Source organism: Parambassis ranga, chromosome 17, assembly GCF_900634625.1.
Source record: "Parambassis ranga chromosome 17, fParRan2.1, whole genome shotgun sequence".
Classification (NCBI taxonomy): domain Eukaryota; kingdom Metazoa; phylum Chordata; class Actinopteri; family Ambassidae; genus Parambassis; species Parambassis ranga.
In genome coordinates, this window is record NC_041037.1 from 13,342,946 (window position 1) to 13,360,315 (window position 17,370).

General features: G+C 40.6%; 2 protein-coding genes across 5 annotated transcripts; one reads left to right on the forward strand and one right to left on the reverse strand.

The window, feature by feature from the left end:
• Positions 1 to 975: 975 nt before the first annotated feature.
• gtf2b (general transcription factor IIB) lies at positions 976 to 6,233 on the reverse strand. Its single transcript, XM_028428628.1, has 7 exons — positions 6,151 to 6,233; positions 4,820 to 4,932; positions 3,204 to 3,337; positions 2,912 to 3,058; positions 2,372 to 2,501; positions 1,998 to 2,279; positions 976 to 1,852 (listed from the first exon to the last, which is right to left on the reverse strand). Exons 1-7 carry the CDS (start codon positions 6,165 to 6,167, stop codon positions 1,719 to 1,721), a joined length of 957 nt encoding a protein of 318 aa, XP_028284429.1. The 5' UTR covers positions 6,168 to 6,233; the 3' UTR covers positions 976 to 1,718.
• Positions 6,234 to 10,672: 4,439 nt separating this feature from the next.
• lrrc8da (leucine rich repeat containing 8 VRAC subunit Da) lies at positions 10,673 to 16,969 on the forward strand. 4 transcript variants are annotated; one of them, XM_028428532.1, is made up of 3 exons: positions 10,675 to 11,198; positions 11,312 to 11,415; positions 13,297 to 16,969. In XM_028428532.1, exon 3 carries the CDS (start codon positions 13,299 to 13,301, stop codon positions 15,810 to 15,812), a length of 2,514 nt encoding a protein of 837 aa, XP_028284333.1. In that variant the 5' UTR covers positions 10,675 to 11,198; positions 11,312 to 11,415; positions 13,297 to 13,298; the 3' UTR covers positions 15,813 to 16,969. The 4 variants fall into 4 exon arrangements, with proteins under 4 accessions (XP_028284331.1, XP_028284333.1, XP_028284330.1 ...); XM_028428531.1 differs by having other exon boundaries at positions 10,676 to 11,194; XM_028428530.1 differs by lacking the exon at positions 11,312 to 11,415 and having other exon boundaries at positions 10,673 to 11,198.
• The last annotated feature ends 401 nt before the right edge of the window (positions 16,970 to 17,370 follow it).

The window sequence follows — 17,370 nt, forward strand, 5'->3', positions numbered from 1 at the left end:
TTTGGTTTCTGTCAACACATTGTTCCTCTCACAGAGTTCACCATGTCTGCATATGTGACCTCACATTAGAGCACTAAATAGCAGTTGATCCACTATTATATGTTATTCAGGGATGTATTGGTGATTGCTAGAAGATGAGCTAGAAGATTTAAAGTTTGTTTGACAAAAAACAAGTATTAGATTCACTCTGGTGCCCTCTAGTGGCAACACAGTGTCTTATTGAGTGTAAACCATCCCCAACATCAAATGTTGATACTTTTCCTGCAACCTGCTTTGATATTTATCCATAAGGACTGGTTTGGTGTGTGTCACAGGTTTTAGTAAATGTAAGGCCTGTTATTATGCTGGGTGTAGTTAGTTTGGTATAAAATAGTTCTGCATACTTTTTTCTTGAGTAAATAGGTCATGATTTCTATAAAGAGACATTACTGAGTTAATTGTTTCCTAAAAGTTGTTTATTGGCTTGAGAGGCTGAATTTCCCAAAATTAAGCATTTGAAACCAAAATCATCCAGTTGGATAAATAATACTGCAGGTGTGTATAGTATGTGTATTAGATTTTGTTCCTTAATACTGAACTGAACAGCATAATGTGGATTTGTTTTTTGTTTCGTTACCTCAGTAAAAGTAAAGGCACTACAGTGGATCATATCGTTAAAGATACCAAAACTAAATTCTTCCTGTCCTTCTTGAAGCAGCAGAGAAACGGTTCAGATAGACTCACGGTGAACCCAGTAACAGATTTACACTACACTGAAGTCATTTTAGTTCTCCGGCAAAAGAAAATATTTAGTCAATTTTTCTAGCTGGCACCGTGGACCCAGCTGACCTTCAGTCAGTTTACATGTTCTGATATAAACTGACTCAAATGTTGCAGACCTGTTGATATGAGTCACTACAGGGGAGGGCATGGTGTATTTTATATATATATAAATATATACATACTGTATGTACACAATTAAGCTGAAAGCACTAATTTTATCAATAGTTTTTAATTATCTACGTTTCGTAATGATGAAAATAGTTTGTACAAAGTTTTTTTTTATTCTTTGCTTGTGCATGTTGTTGCAAGAACAGGTGAAAACTTCATGGATGGTACACCAATTACTCAAGTCTCAACTGTTGTTCATCCTGGTGTAAAAAGAGAACAGGCATTTTTGCAGTCATTGTTGCCTATCATGAATGCACAAATTAAACATTTGTAATAGTGGCTTTGCTTCCATTCCTACCTTATCAGACACATCCTAATGAGTTTTAGGATGTGTCTTAAAATCTAATGGTGTTATGTAAACAAATTTCTTATTTGAACCATGAACTGATTTAATGAAAATCTTTTTTTATTTTTTTTAAATTACTTGGAACAATTCAAACAAACTAACAAAATAGAACCTGGTCATTTTCCTACAAAACAAAGTTGTATGTATACAGTATGAAACCGGCCTAAAATTGCAAGCATCAGTTACATTTTCCCACTTGGACATATATACAGATACAGTATACACACTCAAATGAAAATACTGTAAGTACGGGCTGCAAGCTCTTTAATTTAAGCACTGGAATGTGTGTTTGCTTCATTCCTGTCAGAGGGCCTTCATAAAGGCTTGTAGTTTTAGGCAGGACAAGAGAAATCTTCCAAATCCAACACAAACAAGATAAAAAAAAATACAATCTTGTTAAGTACAGCAGAAAAATATCAGCACTGTGTAGGAAAAGTTTTCTTCACAGTTGTGGCAGTTTGTCAACAGGTGTGTCAAATTTGAAGTCTGGAGGGAAAAGTTCTGCAGCACGTGGATAGATGAGTCGGTATGACTGTCTGATTGTGACATCTGCAACACCGGCAATGTCTCCAATTTCTGCAGAGGGATCAGACACAAACATCAGCCGTCAACAGCCAGTGATTATGCCCCAAACCGGAATTTAGTACATCGTACATGTTTTGAGGGTGTCAAGTACACAAAAAGCCTCCACTGATGTCTCAACCTGTAAAATATCACTTACCTTTCTGGGTCTTCTTCTCTGCAGAGGCCTGGGAGGCCATGTAGATGGCTGCAGCAGCAACTGAGATAGGGCTCCTGCCTGGCACCAGGTCAAGCTCCACAGCCTTCCTGGCGATAAAAGTGGCTGCCATCTGCACCTGTTTGGGCAAGCCGAGGTTAGAGCAGAAGCGGGACATGAAGTCTCCCGTGGTAATGAGGTCCACACTGGTCTCCAATGCCTTCAGGATCAGCTTGAAACACCTGCCGATCTCTTTCTTTGAGATCCGGGAGACAGCACAGATCTCTGTGGAAAGACAGAGGAAAGGATGTACAGCTCAAAGTACCTGACATGTTGACAGCTCAAAATCTTACAAGACAATGAAAGCATCTTCTGACCTTTGAAAGTTCTTGGTACGCCCTCTTGTCTGCAGGCAATGTAGAGACAGGCTGAGGCGATGGCATCGTTGGCTCGCCCCTTTAGGCTCTTCTGTTCATAAACCTGCTTGAACAAGTTGTTTGTTCTGTCCTGCAGATACATACAGCAAATACAATAAAATGTCTTAAAGTCAAGTTTAAAGTATAATATTTATATTGCATATGAACATAGTATTAGATTCCTTAATTCAAGGTAAACCTGTATGTGTGACTTTACAATTCAGTGGCAAACCAGTTACAAAACAAGGCAGGCTTCAGTTTCACGTCTCTGTGTTCATTGTGGTTTTCCACGTGTATGTGGGTTTCATTTCCTGACCACTTATTTGAAATCAGTCGACTTAATGTGTCTTGCTAATCGGTTTTTGTTTCTGACATGTACGCACTAGATGCTGGTAATCATGTCTTCGTGCAGGGACCTACAAAAAACAGATGAGCACACAACCGCAAAGCAGTCCCAGGAAATCTTCCAAGATTTAATTTCAATGAAAGTCTTTAACTTACTATAATGTTCCTTGGCAGGTTGATGCGGTCTGCCATGGTACTGATCTCTTTGAAGGCGTTAAGCATGGCTCTGTCTGAGCTGCTCATGGTCCGCCGGTTCTGGTACTTTGAGTTGCCAAATTCATCAAAGCTGGCCGCACCAGTTCCCTGAGGTGCAAATAGCAGATGTTTTTACAGTAACATGTACACTGTGAGGAGATGATAGCAGGAAGCAACAGACTTTGACCACTGATCGGTGCTGACAAAGTATAAGTAATACAAAATTCTGTCATGACACAGAGCTGTCTCTGACCTTGCCAATCATGGTGGTTAGGTCTCCACCATTGAGCAGAGGGTTTTGGGCGTCTCCCACTCTGGATGGATCTTTGAGGGCCTTTTCATTAGAAAATGTCCTCCACTCTGAGCCCACGTCAATAACACGGTCACCTGAGGAGGGATGGTTAATAGAGGGGTGACACTTCATATATCTCCACTGTAGTAAGCTTTGAATGGTAACATTTGCTTTATATTAGCTATATCATTTGATACTTTGTGGTAATAGGATCTTTAAAATTATTCATTTTAAACTTCACTGACCAAATTCACCTTTCCTTTATTTCTATGTCCCCTTTTTTTCGCACTGCAAATGGTTGTTTCTTTTTTAAACCGAAAGAAATTAGCAACAAAATAAATCTAACATGACTAAGAAGGTGATACACAGCAAGTAAACATACACACAGAAGCTTGATGATGTTGTTATTACATCCCCCTGGAATAATTAAACCACACTTGGTGCAATATCAAGCATGATTCCCCAATGAAAACATATCTTTGTGTATTCAAAGACTGCAGCTGATGTGTTGATCCTCCTGTTGTGTCTCTGCCTACAGCTCATTGACTGCACTCTCGAGGTTTAACTACAACACTGAGGATCTAACCCTGCCTTCTTCTTATCACATGTTTCCTTGTTATTTGTTACAGGATGTACTGAGGCAGTGATAAATAATAAAACATGATTGAAATGTGTTTTCAGTCAGGATGTGACTGCAGCAGAACAAATTGTCTGAACAAGTCCATAATTTTCCTCTAGTTATCATGGCCCTCTGTTCCTAGAACTGGGTAGTAGGGTTTAGGATTAGATTTGATATTTTAATCCTGTTTGTAGCATCCATCAATCTTTCTAATTTCTAGAGTCAAAGTGACATTCATCTCCTTGGAGGCTAGCTGAAGCTATGGCAGCAGGAGCGAAGTGCACTTAAGCTTGCATCAGAGGGCGGCTGGCGTCTCTCATCTCCCATCTGACCTGGTCTGAGCTGGGGGGGGGGGCTCATTAGAGGAGAACCCTGTGTTCCCGACAGCTTTGTTTAACAGTCAGCATCACATGTTGGAAAAAAAGTTCTTTTTTTGCTTCTTATCCTTTTATACCTGGACCTTTCATGCTGATATGCTCACTTTGGTGTCAAACGCATGTTTTATCTCCAGACCAGCAGAAACTTCTTACTACTTGTATGAAAACCTCTTTGGTGTTTAACTGCAGCACATTCTTCTCTGGACTCCCAATGAATGAAGGCAGGCATGGTTCTTTATACTTTAGATATGACCACTAATGTGACATCTGTGGATTATTCAGAGTAAAACTCACTTTTTTTCCTTTACATTACATTATATTACATTACAGTTTTCCCATATTTCACTGGGGCAGAAGTGACTGTTCAGCTCTAAGTCAGCTGGTGAATACGTGCAGAAAAGTTTGAAACAATTTGAACAGTGTGGCCATAAAACCACAAGAAAGATGTGTGACTGTGAGGAGCTTGATCTGACTCTGAGACTACGACAGATAAGACGAGTACAGGAAATAAAACACAGGATGTGTTCACTGAAACCTTTTGTTTTAAAAGTGCATGTATTGGTAGGATTTCATGTACTCACCTACTACAAGGCCACAGTCAGGGCAAATCATGTCACCCGCTCTGTAGTCCTCCACTAGAATGGAATCAGGGTGGTTAGGACACTGAACTCTGGGAAGAGCTAGAGCATCCCCGCTGTGAAAGTGAATTAGAGGTGCAAAAAACATCAGGAAAGCTGCAATGCCTCATCTACATGAGATCAAATGCAAATCTTATGAAGATTCAAAATGCCAGTTCACTTTGAAGTGTTAAACAAAAGAAAGTAAAAATAAGATTGAAGATAATTTCCATTCACAAGCCTGGGAAGTTCACACACAGCATGTTGTCCCCTCTTTAAAAATAATACAAATAAAACAATACAGAATTATTAGATATTATTCTGAAACACTGCTTTTTATTTCAGTGTATTTTATGGGTCCGGCAAATAGGCTGAATGCACCTAAGTGGCTGAAGTAAGCGGGGTCAATATCTAAACATGAATGTGTAAAATAACAGTCTATGACTTTCAACGGCAAAAATAGAGTTCAGCAACAAAAAGTCGCAGGAAACAGCTCTACTTTCAGTTTTGATGCTTTTCTTCTGGCCGTATAAACACCATATGTTTATAACATGTTTATAACAAAGCCAAGATGCAAATCGATGCACCTTTAACAACAAAATTATTAATATCAACCTGCGAATTGATTAATTATTAATAGTTTGAGCTGTTTTGATACAATAATAACGTCACGCTCATGTGACAGAAAAACTGGGGTGAAAATAACGGGGTCATTTGCATATACATTTTCCATTTCCTCCCCTATATTTACATTCTGTTTCTGCAGCTAACTGAGCCACCATACGTGCCTAATGCTTCTGCCTTACTAAAGACTGTCTTCAAATAGTCTCCAGTTATCCAATGTTGTGTAAACGACCAAATGTTCAGCGCATCCTACAAATGTCAGAACATCCTCGCACCTATTGCCATATCAAGGAGACCGCAAGAACGCACACAACAGACGGTTCAGATATACACTACACTAGCTACAGAGTTACAGCCGCGCTAAAGTAAAGGCAAAACACGTCTACAATGCGAAACAAATAGCGTGACCATCAACAGAGGCTACTGAGCATCAGCAAAACGCACACAGTGACTTCTGGCAACATCTAACGTAAACCTGCTTGCTAGCAAGCTAACTAGCTGTTCCTCAGTACAATAGATCGTACAGCTAACGATGAGGATAAGGGCGTAGTATTTTAGCACTAGCACGGTACTATCGTTTTAGCCCAGTGTTGTCTTTTACTACAAAACTGCCTGAGAGACATCAATACAGAAAGCACAAGTGTTACATTTAGCCAAAAGTTGCTACGCACCGGCTTGTCGACGCCATGTCACCCCTCACTCTGCCCCTTAGTCAAAGAAACAAGCGACCGTGGCACCTCTATTTATAAGTTTTTTGATCACGTGTCCTTGTGACTACGGGAAGTGAAAAAGACCAAAACACTCTATCCTCCCATTTCTGCAACATTTCTTTGTTCAGTAATAACAGACATAGTATACACAGTATACAGTATGTTGAAGTTAAAATGATAGAAACGGACTTGGATTAGTACTTTATTAGAAATAGCTTATTATGAACCGAAGAGCATGTAAAGTTTTTTATTTTATTTTTTTTATTTTCAGTTACATTTAATTATTTTAATTTGCTTGGTTTTTATTTTAGGCACAATGAAAAATATTTAAAAACCTGACCAGAGTTCTTATTTTATTGCACTCAGAACATATATCAGCTTTTATTTTTAAAGTGATTATTATTTTTTATTGCTTTTCAATTTACTTATTTTTAGTTAGGTTTTAATTTCTTAATTAAACATAATGGAGAAACAAACTGATGTAGGTAAAGCCCAAAGTAAAGCCTTAGTCAAACTAGGTGGCTTAACAATAATGCATTACAGCATTGAAGCAATCATATCTTGAAAACTTCTCAAATCTTTCTTGAGCAGTCTACCGACACAAACAGGGTGTGTGTCAGAATGTGTCTTTGACTTGGTACCGGTGTGTGACTCTGCTGCTCCTCACAGGCTGCTCTGGGACTGCACTGCTCCTCTGCTCCATACTTCCCAGGCCTGTGAAAGAAACCACACAGTTACAAAGACTGTCTCCACATTGCGGGGCTGATTAACACTCACATGTGTGTTCTAATGAAATATGTATAGCCAAACCTAAACTAATCAATAGTTATGTCCGCAACAAAAATGCATTTCTAGACATTTACAGTGTCTGCAGGTAACTAATGCATTATCAAAACAGTCAGTGTCATTGTCATCAGGACAACAGCAGGTGGAGCTAAATGAAAACTCATTGCTCCTGGATAATCATTACAGTAATTACTTTTATGGGTAAATCATTCAGCACCACTCTGTCCCTCAGTGGTCAAACATATTGAAATCCAAGCCTTTGATATCCGATTTGTCTGAATAGTAACATGATACAGAACCTGACCACAAGGCATGCTCATGTTACACATATGAAGTATAGGCTGACTCCAAAGGTGACATATTTTAAAAAGAAGTAATTGGTCTGAAAAGAATGAGTGAAGACAGCTTGTGAGTAGTCTGACAATTTCCTTCTGTCCGGTAAACCAACTTAAGAAAACAAAACATAAAACAAAACAGCAAAATCATAACTGATTTTAAGAAATTCAGCATTAAAACCACAGTGTCACAGACTAAGCTACTACATATAGAATTTAGTTTGGATAAAATTAGCAATTAAAAGACTAGATAATAAGCTAATGTAAAATGACAGATTCAATCTAAAGAAAACATTCTTATAGCATTTTGTCATCTATTTATAAAAACCGCTACACTACCATTACCTTACACTACGTTAAACCAAAGGTGTGATTCATCCACTCTTGTTTACGTGTGACGTTGCACAACCTTTGGCTACTCCGTTTCCTTGGCAACGATTAACTAACACTGATCGGCTGTTAATCAGCCGTTCAGTCTGGCTCAGGTATGTTATAGCCGTTATGAGAGAATGATCGAGAGATAGTTGTACAAAACTAGGAATCAGAGCAATTCAGAGCTTTGTATGCCTCTGTGTGTCACCCTGTCACCATGGTAACAGCAGAGGAGACCTCAAAAGAGCCTGGCGTGCAGAAACGATTCGGAATTAGAAAATTCTGAATACAAGTTTGATAGAGCAGCATCTAATGAGCGTGTTAAGACTAAAATGGAGTCTGTAGCTTGAAATTTGTAGGAGGAGATACATTTGGCAGATGACCATTTTTAACATGGGACTCTATGAGAGAGCCCTTCAACAAGGGTCATCTGCCAAATGTATCTCCTCCTACAAATTTCAAGCTACAGACTCCATTTTTGTTCTAACACGCTCATTAGCAACATATGCACAACAATAAAAATATTCTCATAGCGAGTTGCACAGCGGTGACAGTGTTAACTAATAGGACCACGGACATACATGCGCTGTATCAGGGTTTACTCACCTGAACCCACCCTACCTTTTATACCCACTAATGGTCTTGTGCGTTCTATGCTTAAACAGAAATTAAAAAATAATAAGTATAGGGTGTATGGGGGTGTTTGTAAATTGAAAAAAGCAGTGAAATACCTTGGTGTAATATATATATATATATATATATTTTTTTTAAAAAGCATGGCTCTTTATGTTTTTTTATTATTATGACCTATGTGCCACACTCACACTGAGTATGCTTAAACTGGGTCAAGTTGCATTCAAAAAGCAGGATAGTGGCAGTGCTGTATTGATGTGTTATAGTTTAACATAGTTAAGTCTGCCAGTTTGGAAAACAGCCATTAGATTGTTATGTCATGCAAAGTTTCTGTCTGAGTTCCAGCAGCAGACCATGAGCTCCCCTCCCCTCTTGCACTTATCTGTCTGGTTTCACACACATCAGAGAACCATGCAGGAAGAAGATAAGCTCACAGATGTAACTCTGGGAAATGTTTTACTTTCAACAATGCTTTTCTGCAACTTCCACTAGCATACATCGCTTACAAGTCATAGCTAGCAAGTCACACTATGTACCTGTCTACATCCAAAAGATCCAGCAGATGGTGTCGGGGGGGGGGGGAATGGGAGTATGTTGTCTGGCTGTTTCTTTGTCTCCAAACACATGAATGCATACTTAGTACTAACCACCTCACTGCCACAGGAGCTGTCTTTTCATATTTTCACACTGCAGTATCAGATTACATCAGCACTGTGGCATTACAGAAAGAGGGTTTACGGGTTGGAACCTGTCTGTGTGGAGCTTTAAGTTATTTTATGGTCTGTGTGGGTTTTCTTTGTGTACTCTGCCTTCCCCCCACAGTCCAAATACGTGCACAGTAAGTTAGTGATTCTTAAAAAAAGCTGAATGTATACCAGGATGCCTGTCTGTTTTATCCCTGTGATGGACTGGTGACACATCTTCTTTCACATTGCCTCCTGGGATACACATGCAGTCTGTGCATTTATCCCCAGATGCTTCTCAACAGCTGATGGATGTCTGTGAGGGTGTATTCAATCTTTTTCTTTGTGTACACCCTACAAATCTTCATTGATTTGATCCATTTTCCAATCTCCAGCCCTCCCTAATCCAACACTTACCCTAACCTAATTCTGAATTTCCTACCCCGCTGTGTGTGTGGGTGAGAACTCTGCATTTACTGTGCATACAGGACATTAACTGCCATAGAAACCGCTCTGTTTGGTAGAGTTTGTTGCTGATTTGTGCTTTTGATGATTTGGTGTTTTGTGATACTGCCCTGTGTATTCCTTACAAATCACAAAGGGAGGTCCATGTTACATGATTTAAGCCTCATTGGAGTGATTCTTGACACACTCAATCCGTTGCCAGGGGCATCTGGTGACCCCCACAGTCTATTCGACAGAAGGAACACCATATACTGGTTCAGCCACCCATACGTGACAACAAACCAAATTATTACATCTTTGTACCTCTCTCTGACCACATTGACCGACAGTGTGGGTTACAACAACAACATCATGTCACGATATTACCACATGTATCATATAAAAACTCCAAATGAGATTCTTATCAAACGAACTCAGCTATCCCAAGGCTGTGATCATTCAGCTGTTAGGAAACATTTGGCCCGTTCGCAGAAACGTTTGTTTCTCTACAGCCTGTACAGAATGCAGAAACAATCAATTTAACATGTGTTTATGTACAGTCACACACCACCTCCATTTCTGATCTTGCACCCACAACCTTTATTTCCTTCTTTCTTTCTTTCCTTCTTTCAAGTGCACGGGTTGCATGAGTAAGAACAGCAGCCAGCAGCCCTGGACCGGTTGAAACCTGTCCGGGTTGCAACTGAGAGGGCACTTCCTCCACCCAATCATGAGTGAGTTCAGCACTGACACATACAGACAAACAGACAAACAGGCACAACACCAGTACACATGTTGATTTAAATGTGGAATGGTAATCTGGGGGAAAAGATGTACATAAGAGATCTTCATGAGTCAGCTAAGATATTTCAGGCAAGTCTGAAAGACTGAAGAGAAAGCTGATGGTGCTTTCAAGACATGTTGGAAAGATGGGCACAAGCTAGCTATTTGTTCCATTTCCAATGCCGATTATGTTAGTTATTAATATAGAACTAGAAAACACACATTTGAAATTTCTCTAACACTATCAAAACGATTCTTATAATACTTTTGCAACATGGGGTAGGCCTACATAGTGAGTGAGCCAGTGCTCCATCCATCAGTCTGTCAGTAGGTCAAATTCTAAGCTATACTATTTCAAAGGTTGGTTATTTTTGTGCTCTTACCACGATACACAGAAAGTATAAGATTTATATCAAACAGGTTTACAAAGTGTAGTCCTGCCTTTAATTTTTCTTCTTATTTATAGCAAAGATATCATAATTATTAACATATTTGACAAGATATCAAAAAATAGTTATCCTCTAACGTGGGAGTGCTCGGTGCCACCTTTCCCCACATGCCATGAACGCAGCATGAGATAACGAGCAGGCGTTGTCTTCGGGAAGTTGCCGTAACGCGGTCCTCCAATGAGAAGCGCCGCTGACAGCCACAGCAGCGGTCCGTGCGGCTCCATGTTGGATCTGTCTTGTCTTAGCACATTGCGTTAGAAGTCTACCTGAGTTTATTGTGTGAGACACGGCCGAGCAGCCGACTCTGCTCCACGGGCTCAGGTATGAAGGCAGCCGGCTGACTCAGCCCACTGTCACGGACAAATGTTCCACGCAGTTATGTTTTACCCACCGGCGTCATTTTCGCATTTTTAACCGGGCTCAGAAATTAGGCGAAAGACGCACCTGAAGAGTAGAGCGAAAAGTGGCATGCAGAGATAAGAAGAAGGAAAAAAACCGGACTGAGATAACGCCAGAGACAGTGAGTATGTCTTCATTTAATATGTGTTAATTTTAATTAAATAAAAAATATACATTCTGGAAATCAATCAGTAACTTGACAGATTTGTTTTTTTTTCTCCCGCGTTGCATAAAATAGTTTCCAGATGAAACTGGTTGCTGGTGTGAATGTTTAACGCGGGGGACACATGCTGCTCCGCTCTGTTCACACGGCTCATCCAGTCACCTGACTCTCTATAGCAGGTAACTTGATGCGCAAAAACTCTGCTTGAGCAGGAAAAAAATAATCAAAAATCAAATGTTTAACCGTCACATTCTCAGTGGCACAAAAATACTTCACTATATGGAGCTAATGCTCAACCTTCGGTCCTAATTTTAGGTAAGATTACGCTGAAATCTCTCTGAGCCATCTTTAAATTCCTAATGACTTAATTGGGGGGGGTACCACAATAATTCACCTGGCCCCTGCTGCCACCCCAGGCTGTGGTGGAACAGGGCTCCACCCTTTCTCTTGTCTCTTTTCTCTGTGTTCTGCCATCTGTGAAGGTACATAATTATAAGTCACTGTGGAGCCACAATCTACTTCTTTACAGCAGGCATTACGTGGATCTCTATTTGAGTAAAATATCTTTATTTCCCAGGATAAATAAATTGCTAAATTGTGAAAGGAATACCCAAACACGTGGAGAAATGACTGCTGTTCACTAGAGTGAGAGTAGATTTCCATGCATGATTACACATGGCCTGAGGAGGAGCAACTTACTTAACACTGCATGCTTCTTTCACAGGGCAGAATGACCATCATGTCCAGTTTTCATTCATGATTACTATGCCTCACTGACATGACCTAAAATTTTGCTGATATACTTAGAAGCTGAAAGTAGGTGTCAAGATATCAGCATAATATGGCAGAGCTACAGACAACCTTCACCTTTTTATCTATTTAATGACTCGTCTAATGTTTTCACTTTTAATTTATTTCCTTTTCACTGTACTCTGGATTGTGCAGAAGCGTATTGCATCTAAATCCGGTTTTTATGTGGGAAAACTACTTTTGTTTTCTTTTGATAAAATTTAAATGTATTGACTTTGCACAGGCACCTTAACAATTTACAGCTGTTCAGGGGAAAAGAGCAGTCTGATCTACTAGATTTATAATAATAATAATAATAATAATAATAATAAAGTATTATTTCCATATAAAAACAGTTTTGTGAATGCAATACTCTTCTGTGGGATTGATACTAGTGCGAATCATGGGTTGATTGTGTGAAGTGTCTGACCTGGGGCAGTAATTCTTAGAAGTGCTACATTTCTTCTCTTCTTCTTGGAGTGTTTTTTTTAATGTAATTTCCTCCAGTGCAGTGTAATATATTCATAATATGTAACATGTTCCAACAGAACACCCTTACTCAACAGAACAACTGATGTTGCTTGTACATGTGCCTGTTTGCATAAGATCTTCACAAAGTGCCACATCCTCTTAAGTAAAAGAAACGTTTTCAGTGCTTCACCAAAAGATCCACACATGTGCCAAACGTCTCAGTGAGTCAGAGCAGTCGGCCGACTACATCAAACGGACTCTGCACTGTTCCAGAAACAACACGCTGTAATACGTCTGGATTTAGCACAGTCTTGGCTTGGTGCTTGAACACCATTAAAGCATTACTGATTTAAACTGGAGTGTAAAGTGAGAGGAAGTGAGAGTGGAGTGTAGCACACCACGCTCGGCTTGCTGTAGCTGGAGGAAAAATCTGTTGGTCCAGCAGCTTTTGCACAGAGAATGATTATGTGACCCAAGAACTTCCTGGGCGGAGTCTGCGCTCAAGAATTTAGAATTTCCGTTTTTGTTTTTTGAAAGGTAACTCATGAGGGACAAAGTATTTAAAGCACTTATAGCAAATTTATTTTGTTAATAATTTGGATCTAGCTTCACATATGTAATATTAGTTATCGTAGCAGTCTAAAACAAAGTTAAAGTAAAATAATCATAAATAAAACATAAATCTACTTACGTGGTTCGAACCCTCTTCTGTAATGAATTGACCAACTATTTCAACTTCCATGTAAACAATTAAAAAGCTGCGTACAGTCTGATTAATGAGTGTTCTTCCTTTGTTGCAGTGATGTTCACGCTTACAGAGGTTGCATCCCTGAATGACATCCAGCCAACATATCGTATCTTGAAGCCATGGTGGGATGTCTTCATGGACTACCTTGGGCTGGTCATGCTCATGCTGGCCATATTTGCGATGACCATGCAGATCACCAAGGACCAGGTGGCTTGCCTTCCATATCTGGAGGACCCGGATCAACCTAAACCTAGCTCGTTCCCTCAGTCGAGTACAGTGGAAGAATCCTCTTCCGCGGCCACCGGGGCCCCTGTGACGGCCACCAATGTTGTCAGTGGGCTCCGCACGGCACAACAACAAACTGCTGTGGCGTCAGAGACCTATCTCAATCAGCCCCCACCAACAGGTGTCAAAACTAACTTGGACTTTCAACAGTATGTCTTTATCAACCAAATGTGTTACCACGTTGCCTTGCCCTGGTATTCCAAGTACTTTCCATACCTTACTCTCATCCACACCATTGTTCTCATGGTCAGTAGCAATTTCTGGTTCAAATACCCCAAAACAAGTTCAAAGATCGAGCATTTTGTGTCCATCCTTGGAAGATGTTTTGAATCTCCTTGGACTACAAAGGCGCTGTCCGAGACCGCTTGTGAGGACTCGGAAGAAAACAAACAGAGGTTAACTGGCACCTCTTCAGCCCCCAAGCAGGTGTCTTTAGAGGGTGATGATAGCACAACTGTCAGCCCATCCACACCCATGCTCGGGGTGAAATTTTCTGCAGATAAGCCCATTGCAGAGGTCCCAAGTAGCCTGACTATCCTGGATAAAAAAGATGGGGAGCAGGCCAAAGCCCTGTTTGAGAAAGTGAGAAAATTCAGAGCTCATGTGGAGGACAGTGATTTTATCTACAAGCTTTATGTAGCACAGACTGTCGTCAAAACCATCAAATTTATTTTAATATTGTCCTACACGTCAACATTTTTTGCTAAAATAAATTTTATACATGAGTGTAAACCTGAAATAAAACAGCTGACAGGATATAAAAAGTTCTTCTGCACGCACAACATGGCTTACATGCTGAACAAGCTGCTCATAAGCTACATGGCCTTGATTCTGATCTATGGGATGACATGCTTGTACTCTCTCTTCTGGGTCTTTCGGCGTCCTCTAAAAGAGTACTCATTCGAGAAGGTCAGGGAGGAAAGCAGCTTTAGTGACATTCCTGATGTCAAAAATGACTTTGCATTCCTCTTACACATGGTTGACCAGTATGACCAACTTTACTCTAAGCGCTTTGGTGTATTCTTGTCTGAGGTGAGTGAAAACAAGCTGAGGGAGATCAGCCTAAATCACGAGTGGACCTTTGAAAAATTGAGGCAACTTGTGACTCGTAATGCACAAGACCAGCAGGAGCTGCACCTCTTCATGCTCTCTGGCCTTCCAAACGCAGTATTTGACCTAACAGACGTGGAGGTGCTTAAACTGGAGCTGATTCCTGAGGTGAGGTTCTCAGCCAAAGTCTCCCAAATGACCAGCCTGCGGGAGCTGCACCTTTGCCACTCTCCAGCCAAAGTGGAGCAGACAGGCTTTGCTTTCCTCCGTGACAATCTCCGATGCCTTCATGTCAAGTTCACCGATGTTGCTGAGATTCCACCATGGGTGTATTTGCTAAGGAGTTTGAGGGTGCTTAACCTCATTGGCAATTTGAGCTCAGAAAACAACAAAATGATTGGTCTGGAGTCCATGCGAGACTTGAGGCATCTAAAGACACTAAGCCTGAAGAGCAACCTCACAAAAATGCCCACAAACATCACAGAGCTGTCGCCACATCTGATTCGATTGGTGGTGCACAATGACGGTACAAAACTGCTGGTACTGAACAGTCTGAAAAAAATGGTGAATCTGGTTGAATTGGAGCTGCACACCTGCGAGCTGGAGAGAATCCCCCATGCCATTTTCAGCTTGATCAACTTGCAGGAGCTTGATTTGAAATCCAACAACATTCGAACCATAGAAGAGATCATCAGCTTCCAGCACCTCAAGAGGCTGACATGCCTCAAACTGTGGCACAACAAAATTATCACCATCCCCTCTTCCATTGGCCAAGTCAAGTCTCTGGAGGCCCTCCACCTCTCTCACAATAAGCTGGAGTCCTTACCTCCAGCCCTGTTCACACTGCCTAAACTACGACATTTGGATGTGGGATTCAACTCTATTACGGTACTTCCTCCAGAAGTGGGGCTCCTCCACAACCTCCAGCACTTAGCCATCAACGCCAACAAGCTAGAGGTGCTGCCCAAGCCTATGTTCAGGTGCACCAAGCTAAAGGTGCTGTGTCTGGGGAACAATGCACTCACCGTGCTGCCGGAGTCTGTGGGTCAGCTGGTCCAGCTCACTCAACTGGAGCTCAGAGGAAACTGTCTGGACAGGCTGCCTGCTCAGCTGGGAAACTGCCGTCTGCTGCGCAGAAATGGCCTCGTTGTGGAGGACCATCTTTTTGATACCCTGCCTGTGGAGGTCAAGGAGAGCATTAGCAGAGAAACCAGCTTTACGAGTGGCTTATAGCACAAAAACCACAATGCAGGCAGGCTGGCAGGAAGTGATTGTAGAAATGTTTTTGTTTCATTTTAATTGATTGTCTTTAGTTGCTTATATGACAAGTGGTTCAGAAGGTTAGGGCCTAAGGTAGAATCTTCTTTAAAGGAGTATAGACGTCTACAGCAATCATAATCACTGTCAAAATAACAACCCAGTCTTTCTCTGTCCTGAAGAAGAGGTCATAGTCAGAGGATGGCAGCTCCGGTGAACGGTGGCACCCCTCACACCTGTGGGCTCACTTCAGCTGTCATGGCTGCCTACCTTGGGCCACAGACTTATCAATCACTTCTCATATTCGCTTTATGTATGTATGTGTGTAATTCAGCATCTAGCTATGCTTTCAGTAATAAAAAGAGACGTTTATATAACAACTAGACAAAACTGTTTGCAGTGACACAATATGTAGTCATTATTATTTTAGGTACTCAGGTATAATTGTAACCAATGGAAACGATCTATTTGCCTTAACTGCTGTTTTTTATTTTCTACAGTGACGGCTTTTACACACAAAAGGCCAAAAATGTACACTTGATGTTTGTTCTTGTTCTTTGGTCACACAGACACTGTCCACAGAGCTTTGACTACATGTTGCAGCCACAATGCAGCGCTCCTTTCTTTGTTGAAATCATGTAACCCACTAATATTTTCTTTAGAACTAGTCTTGTGTTGAAGGCCACAGAATTTATTTTGAGTTGTAAAACTGAACACCAAAACAGAACCTTTACTGTTGTAGTGATTGTATACTAAGGCCTATTCTAATTCTTTTGCACAATGAAAACCTAATGATGTACCGTAAAAACATTGTTGAATGTCCTTCGGGAAAGACAGTCAGAAGACCAAAGTGAGCTGATAAAAGGGAAATCTGTTGACTAGCTTTCTGTGATAAATCCTGCTATGAAATGTTCACTTGTGGGACTGATCGTCATACGGTACACGTCTCAATCACTTTATGAATATATTTGCCTTCACTCTTCTCATTGTACTTCTGTGCAGGCCTATATGTGTATGTGTGTGTGAGTGTGTGTGTGTTGCAGAGCTACTGTTCCACCTTGATGATCGTATGGCTCCAAAGTTCACAACTTTATGGCACAATAAAACACTTTTAGAGGAATGTCTAATCATTACTCATCTTGTTCATTTATTTAAAGGACCAGAGTTTGTTAGCCTCAGAGGGGAGCTTCACGGGGGGTGCCATGTAGGTTCTGTCACAAACCAAGACAGGGATGCATTTGATTGATACGTACAGCTTAACTAGCTGTACCTAAATACTTTGTACTGGTGCATTAGGTGAAAAGAAAAAAACATAAAGTTTCACTGGAAAACTCCTATAAATATTAGATTTATAGGAGACTCTGCTAAGACTTGTGTAATATATTTTAGCCTTTATCAAAGGACAATTTTTCATGCATGTTTCACAATCTTACTGCTATAATTGGAAGGTAGACGGCTGCTTTCATGTTTTTGATTGAATTTTTTGGTGGGGCTAATTATGATTGCAGTGCAGCTGTCATTGGTTACACCTATG

What these genes read in the sequence shown, in the direction of transcription:
- gtf2b (XM_028428628.1), bottom strand. An exon ending in TGACTGTGGCCTTGTAGTAG is followed by an intron (nt 3,338 to 4,819) that starts GTGAGTACATGA and finishes ATCCCTCCTCAG; the next exon opens with GTGACCGTGTTATTGACGTG. An exon ending in CGTACCAAGAACTTTCAAAG is followed by an intron (nt 2,280 to 2,371) that starts GTCAGAAGATGC and finishes GTCTTTCCACAG; the next exon opens with AGATCTGTGCTGTCTCCCGG.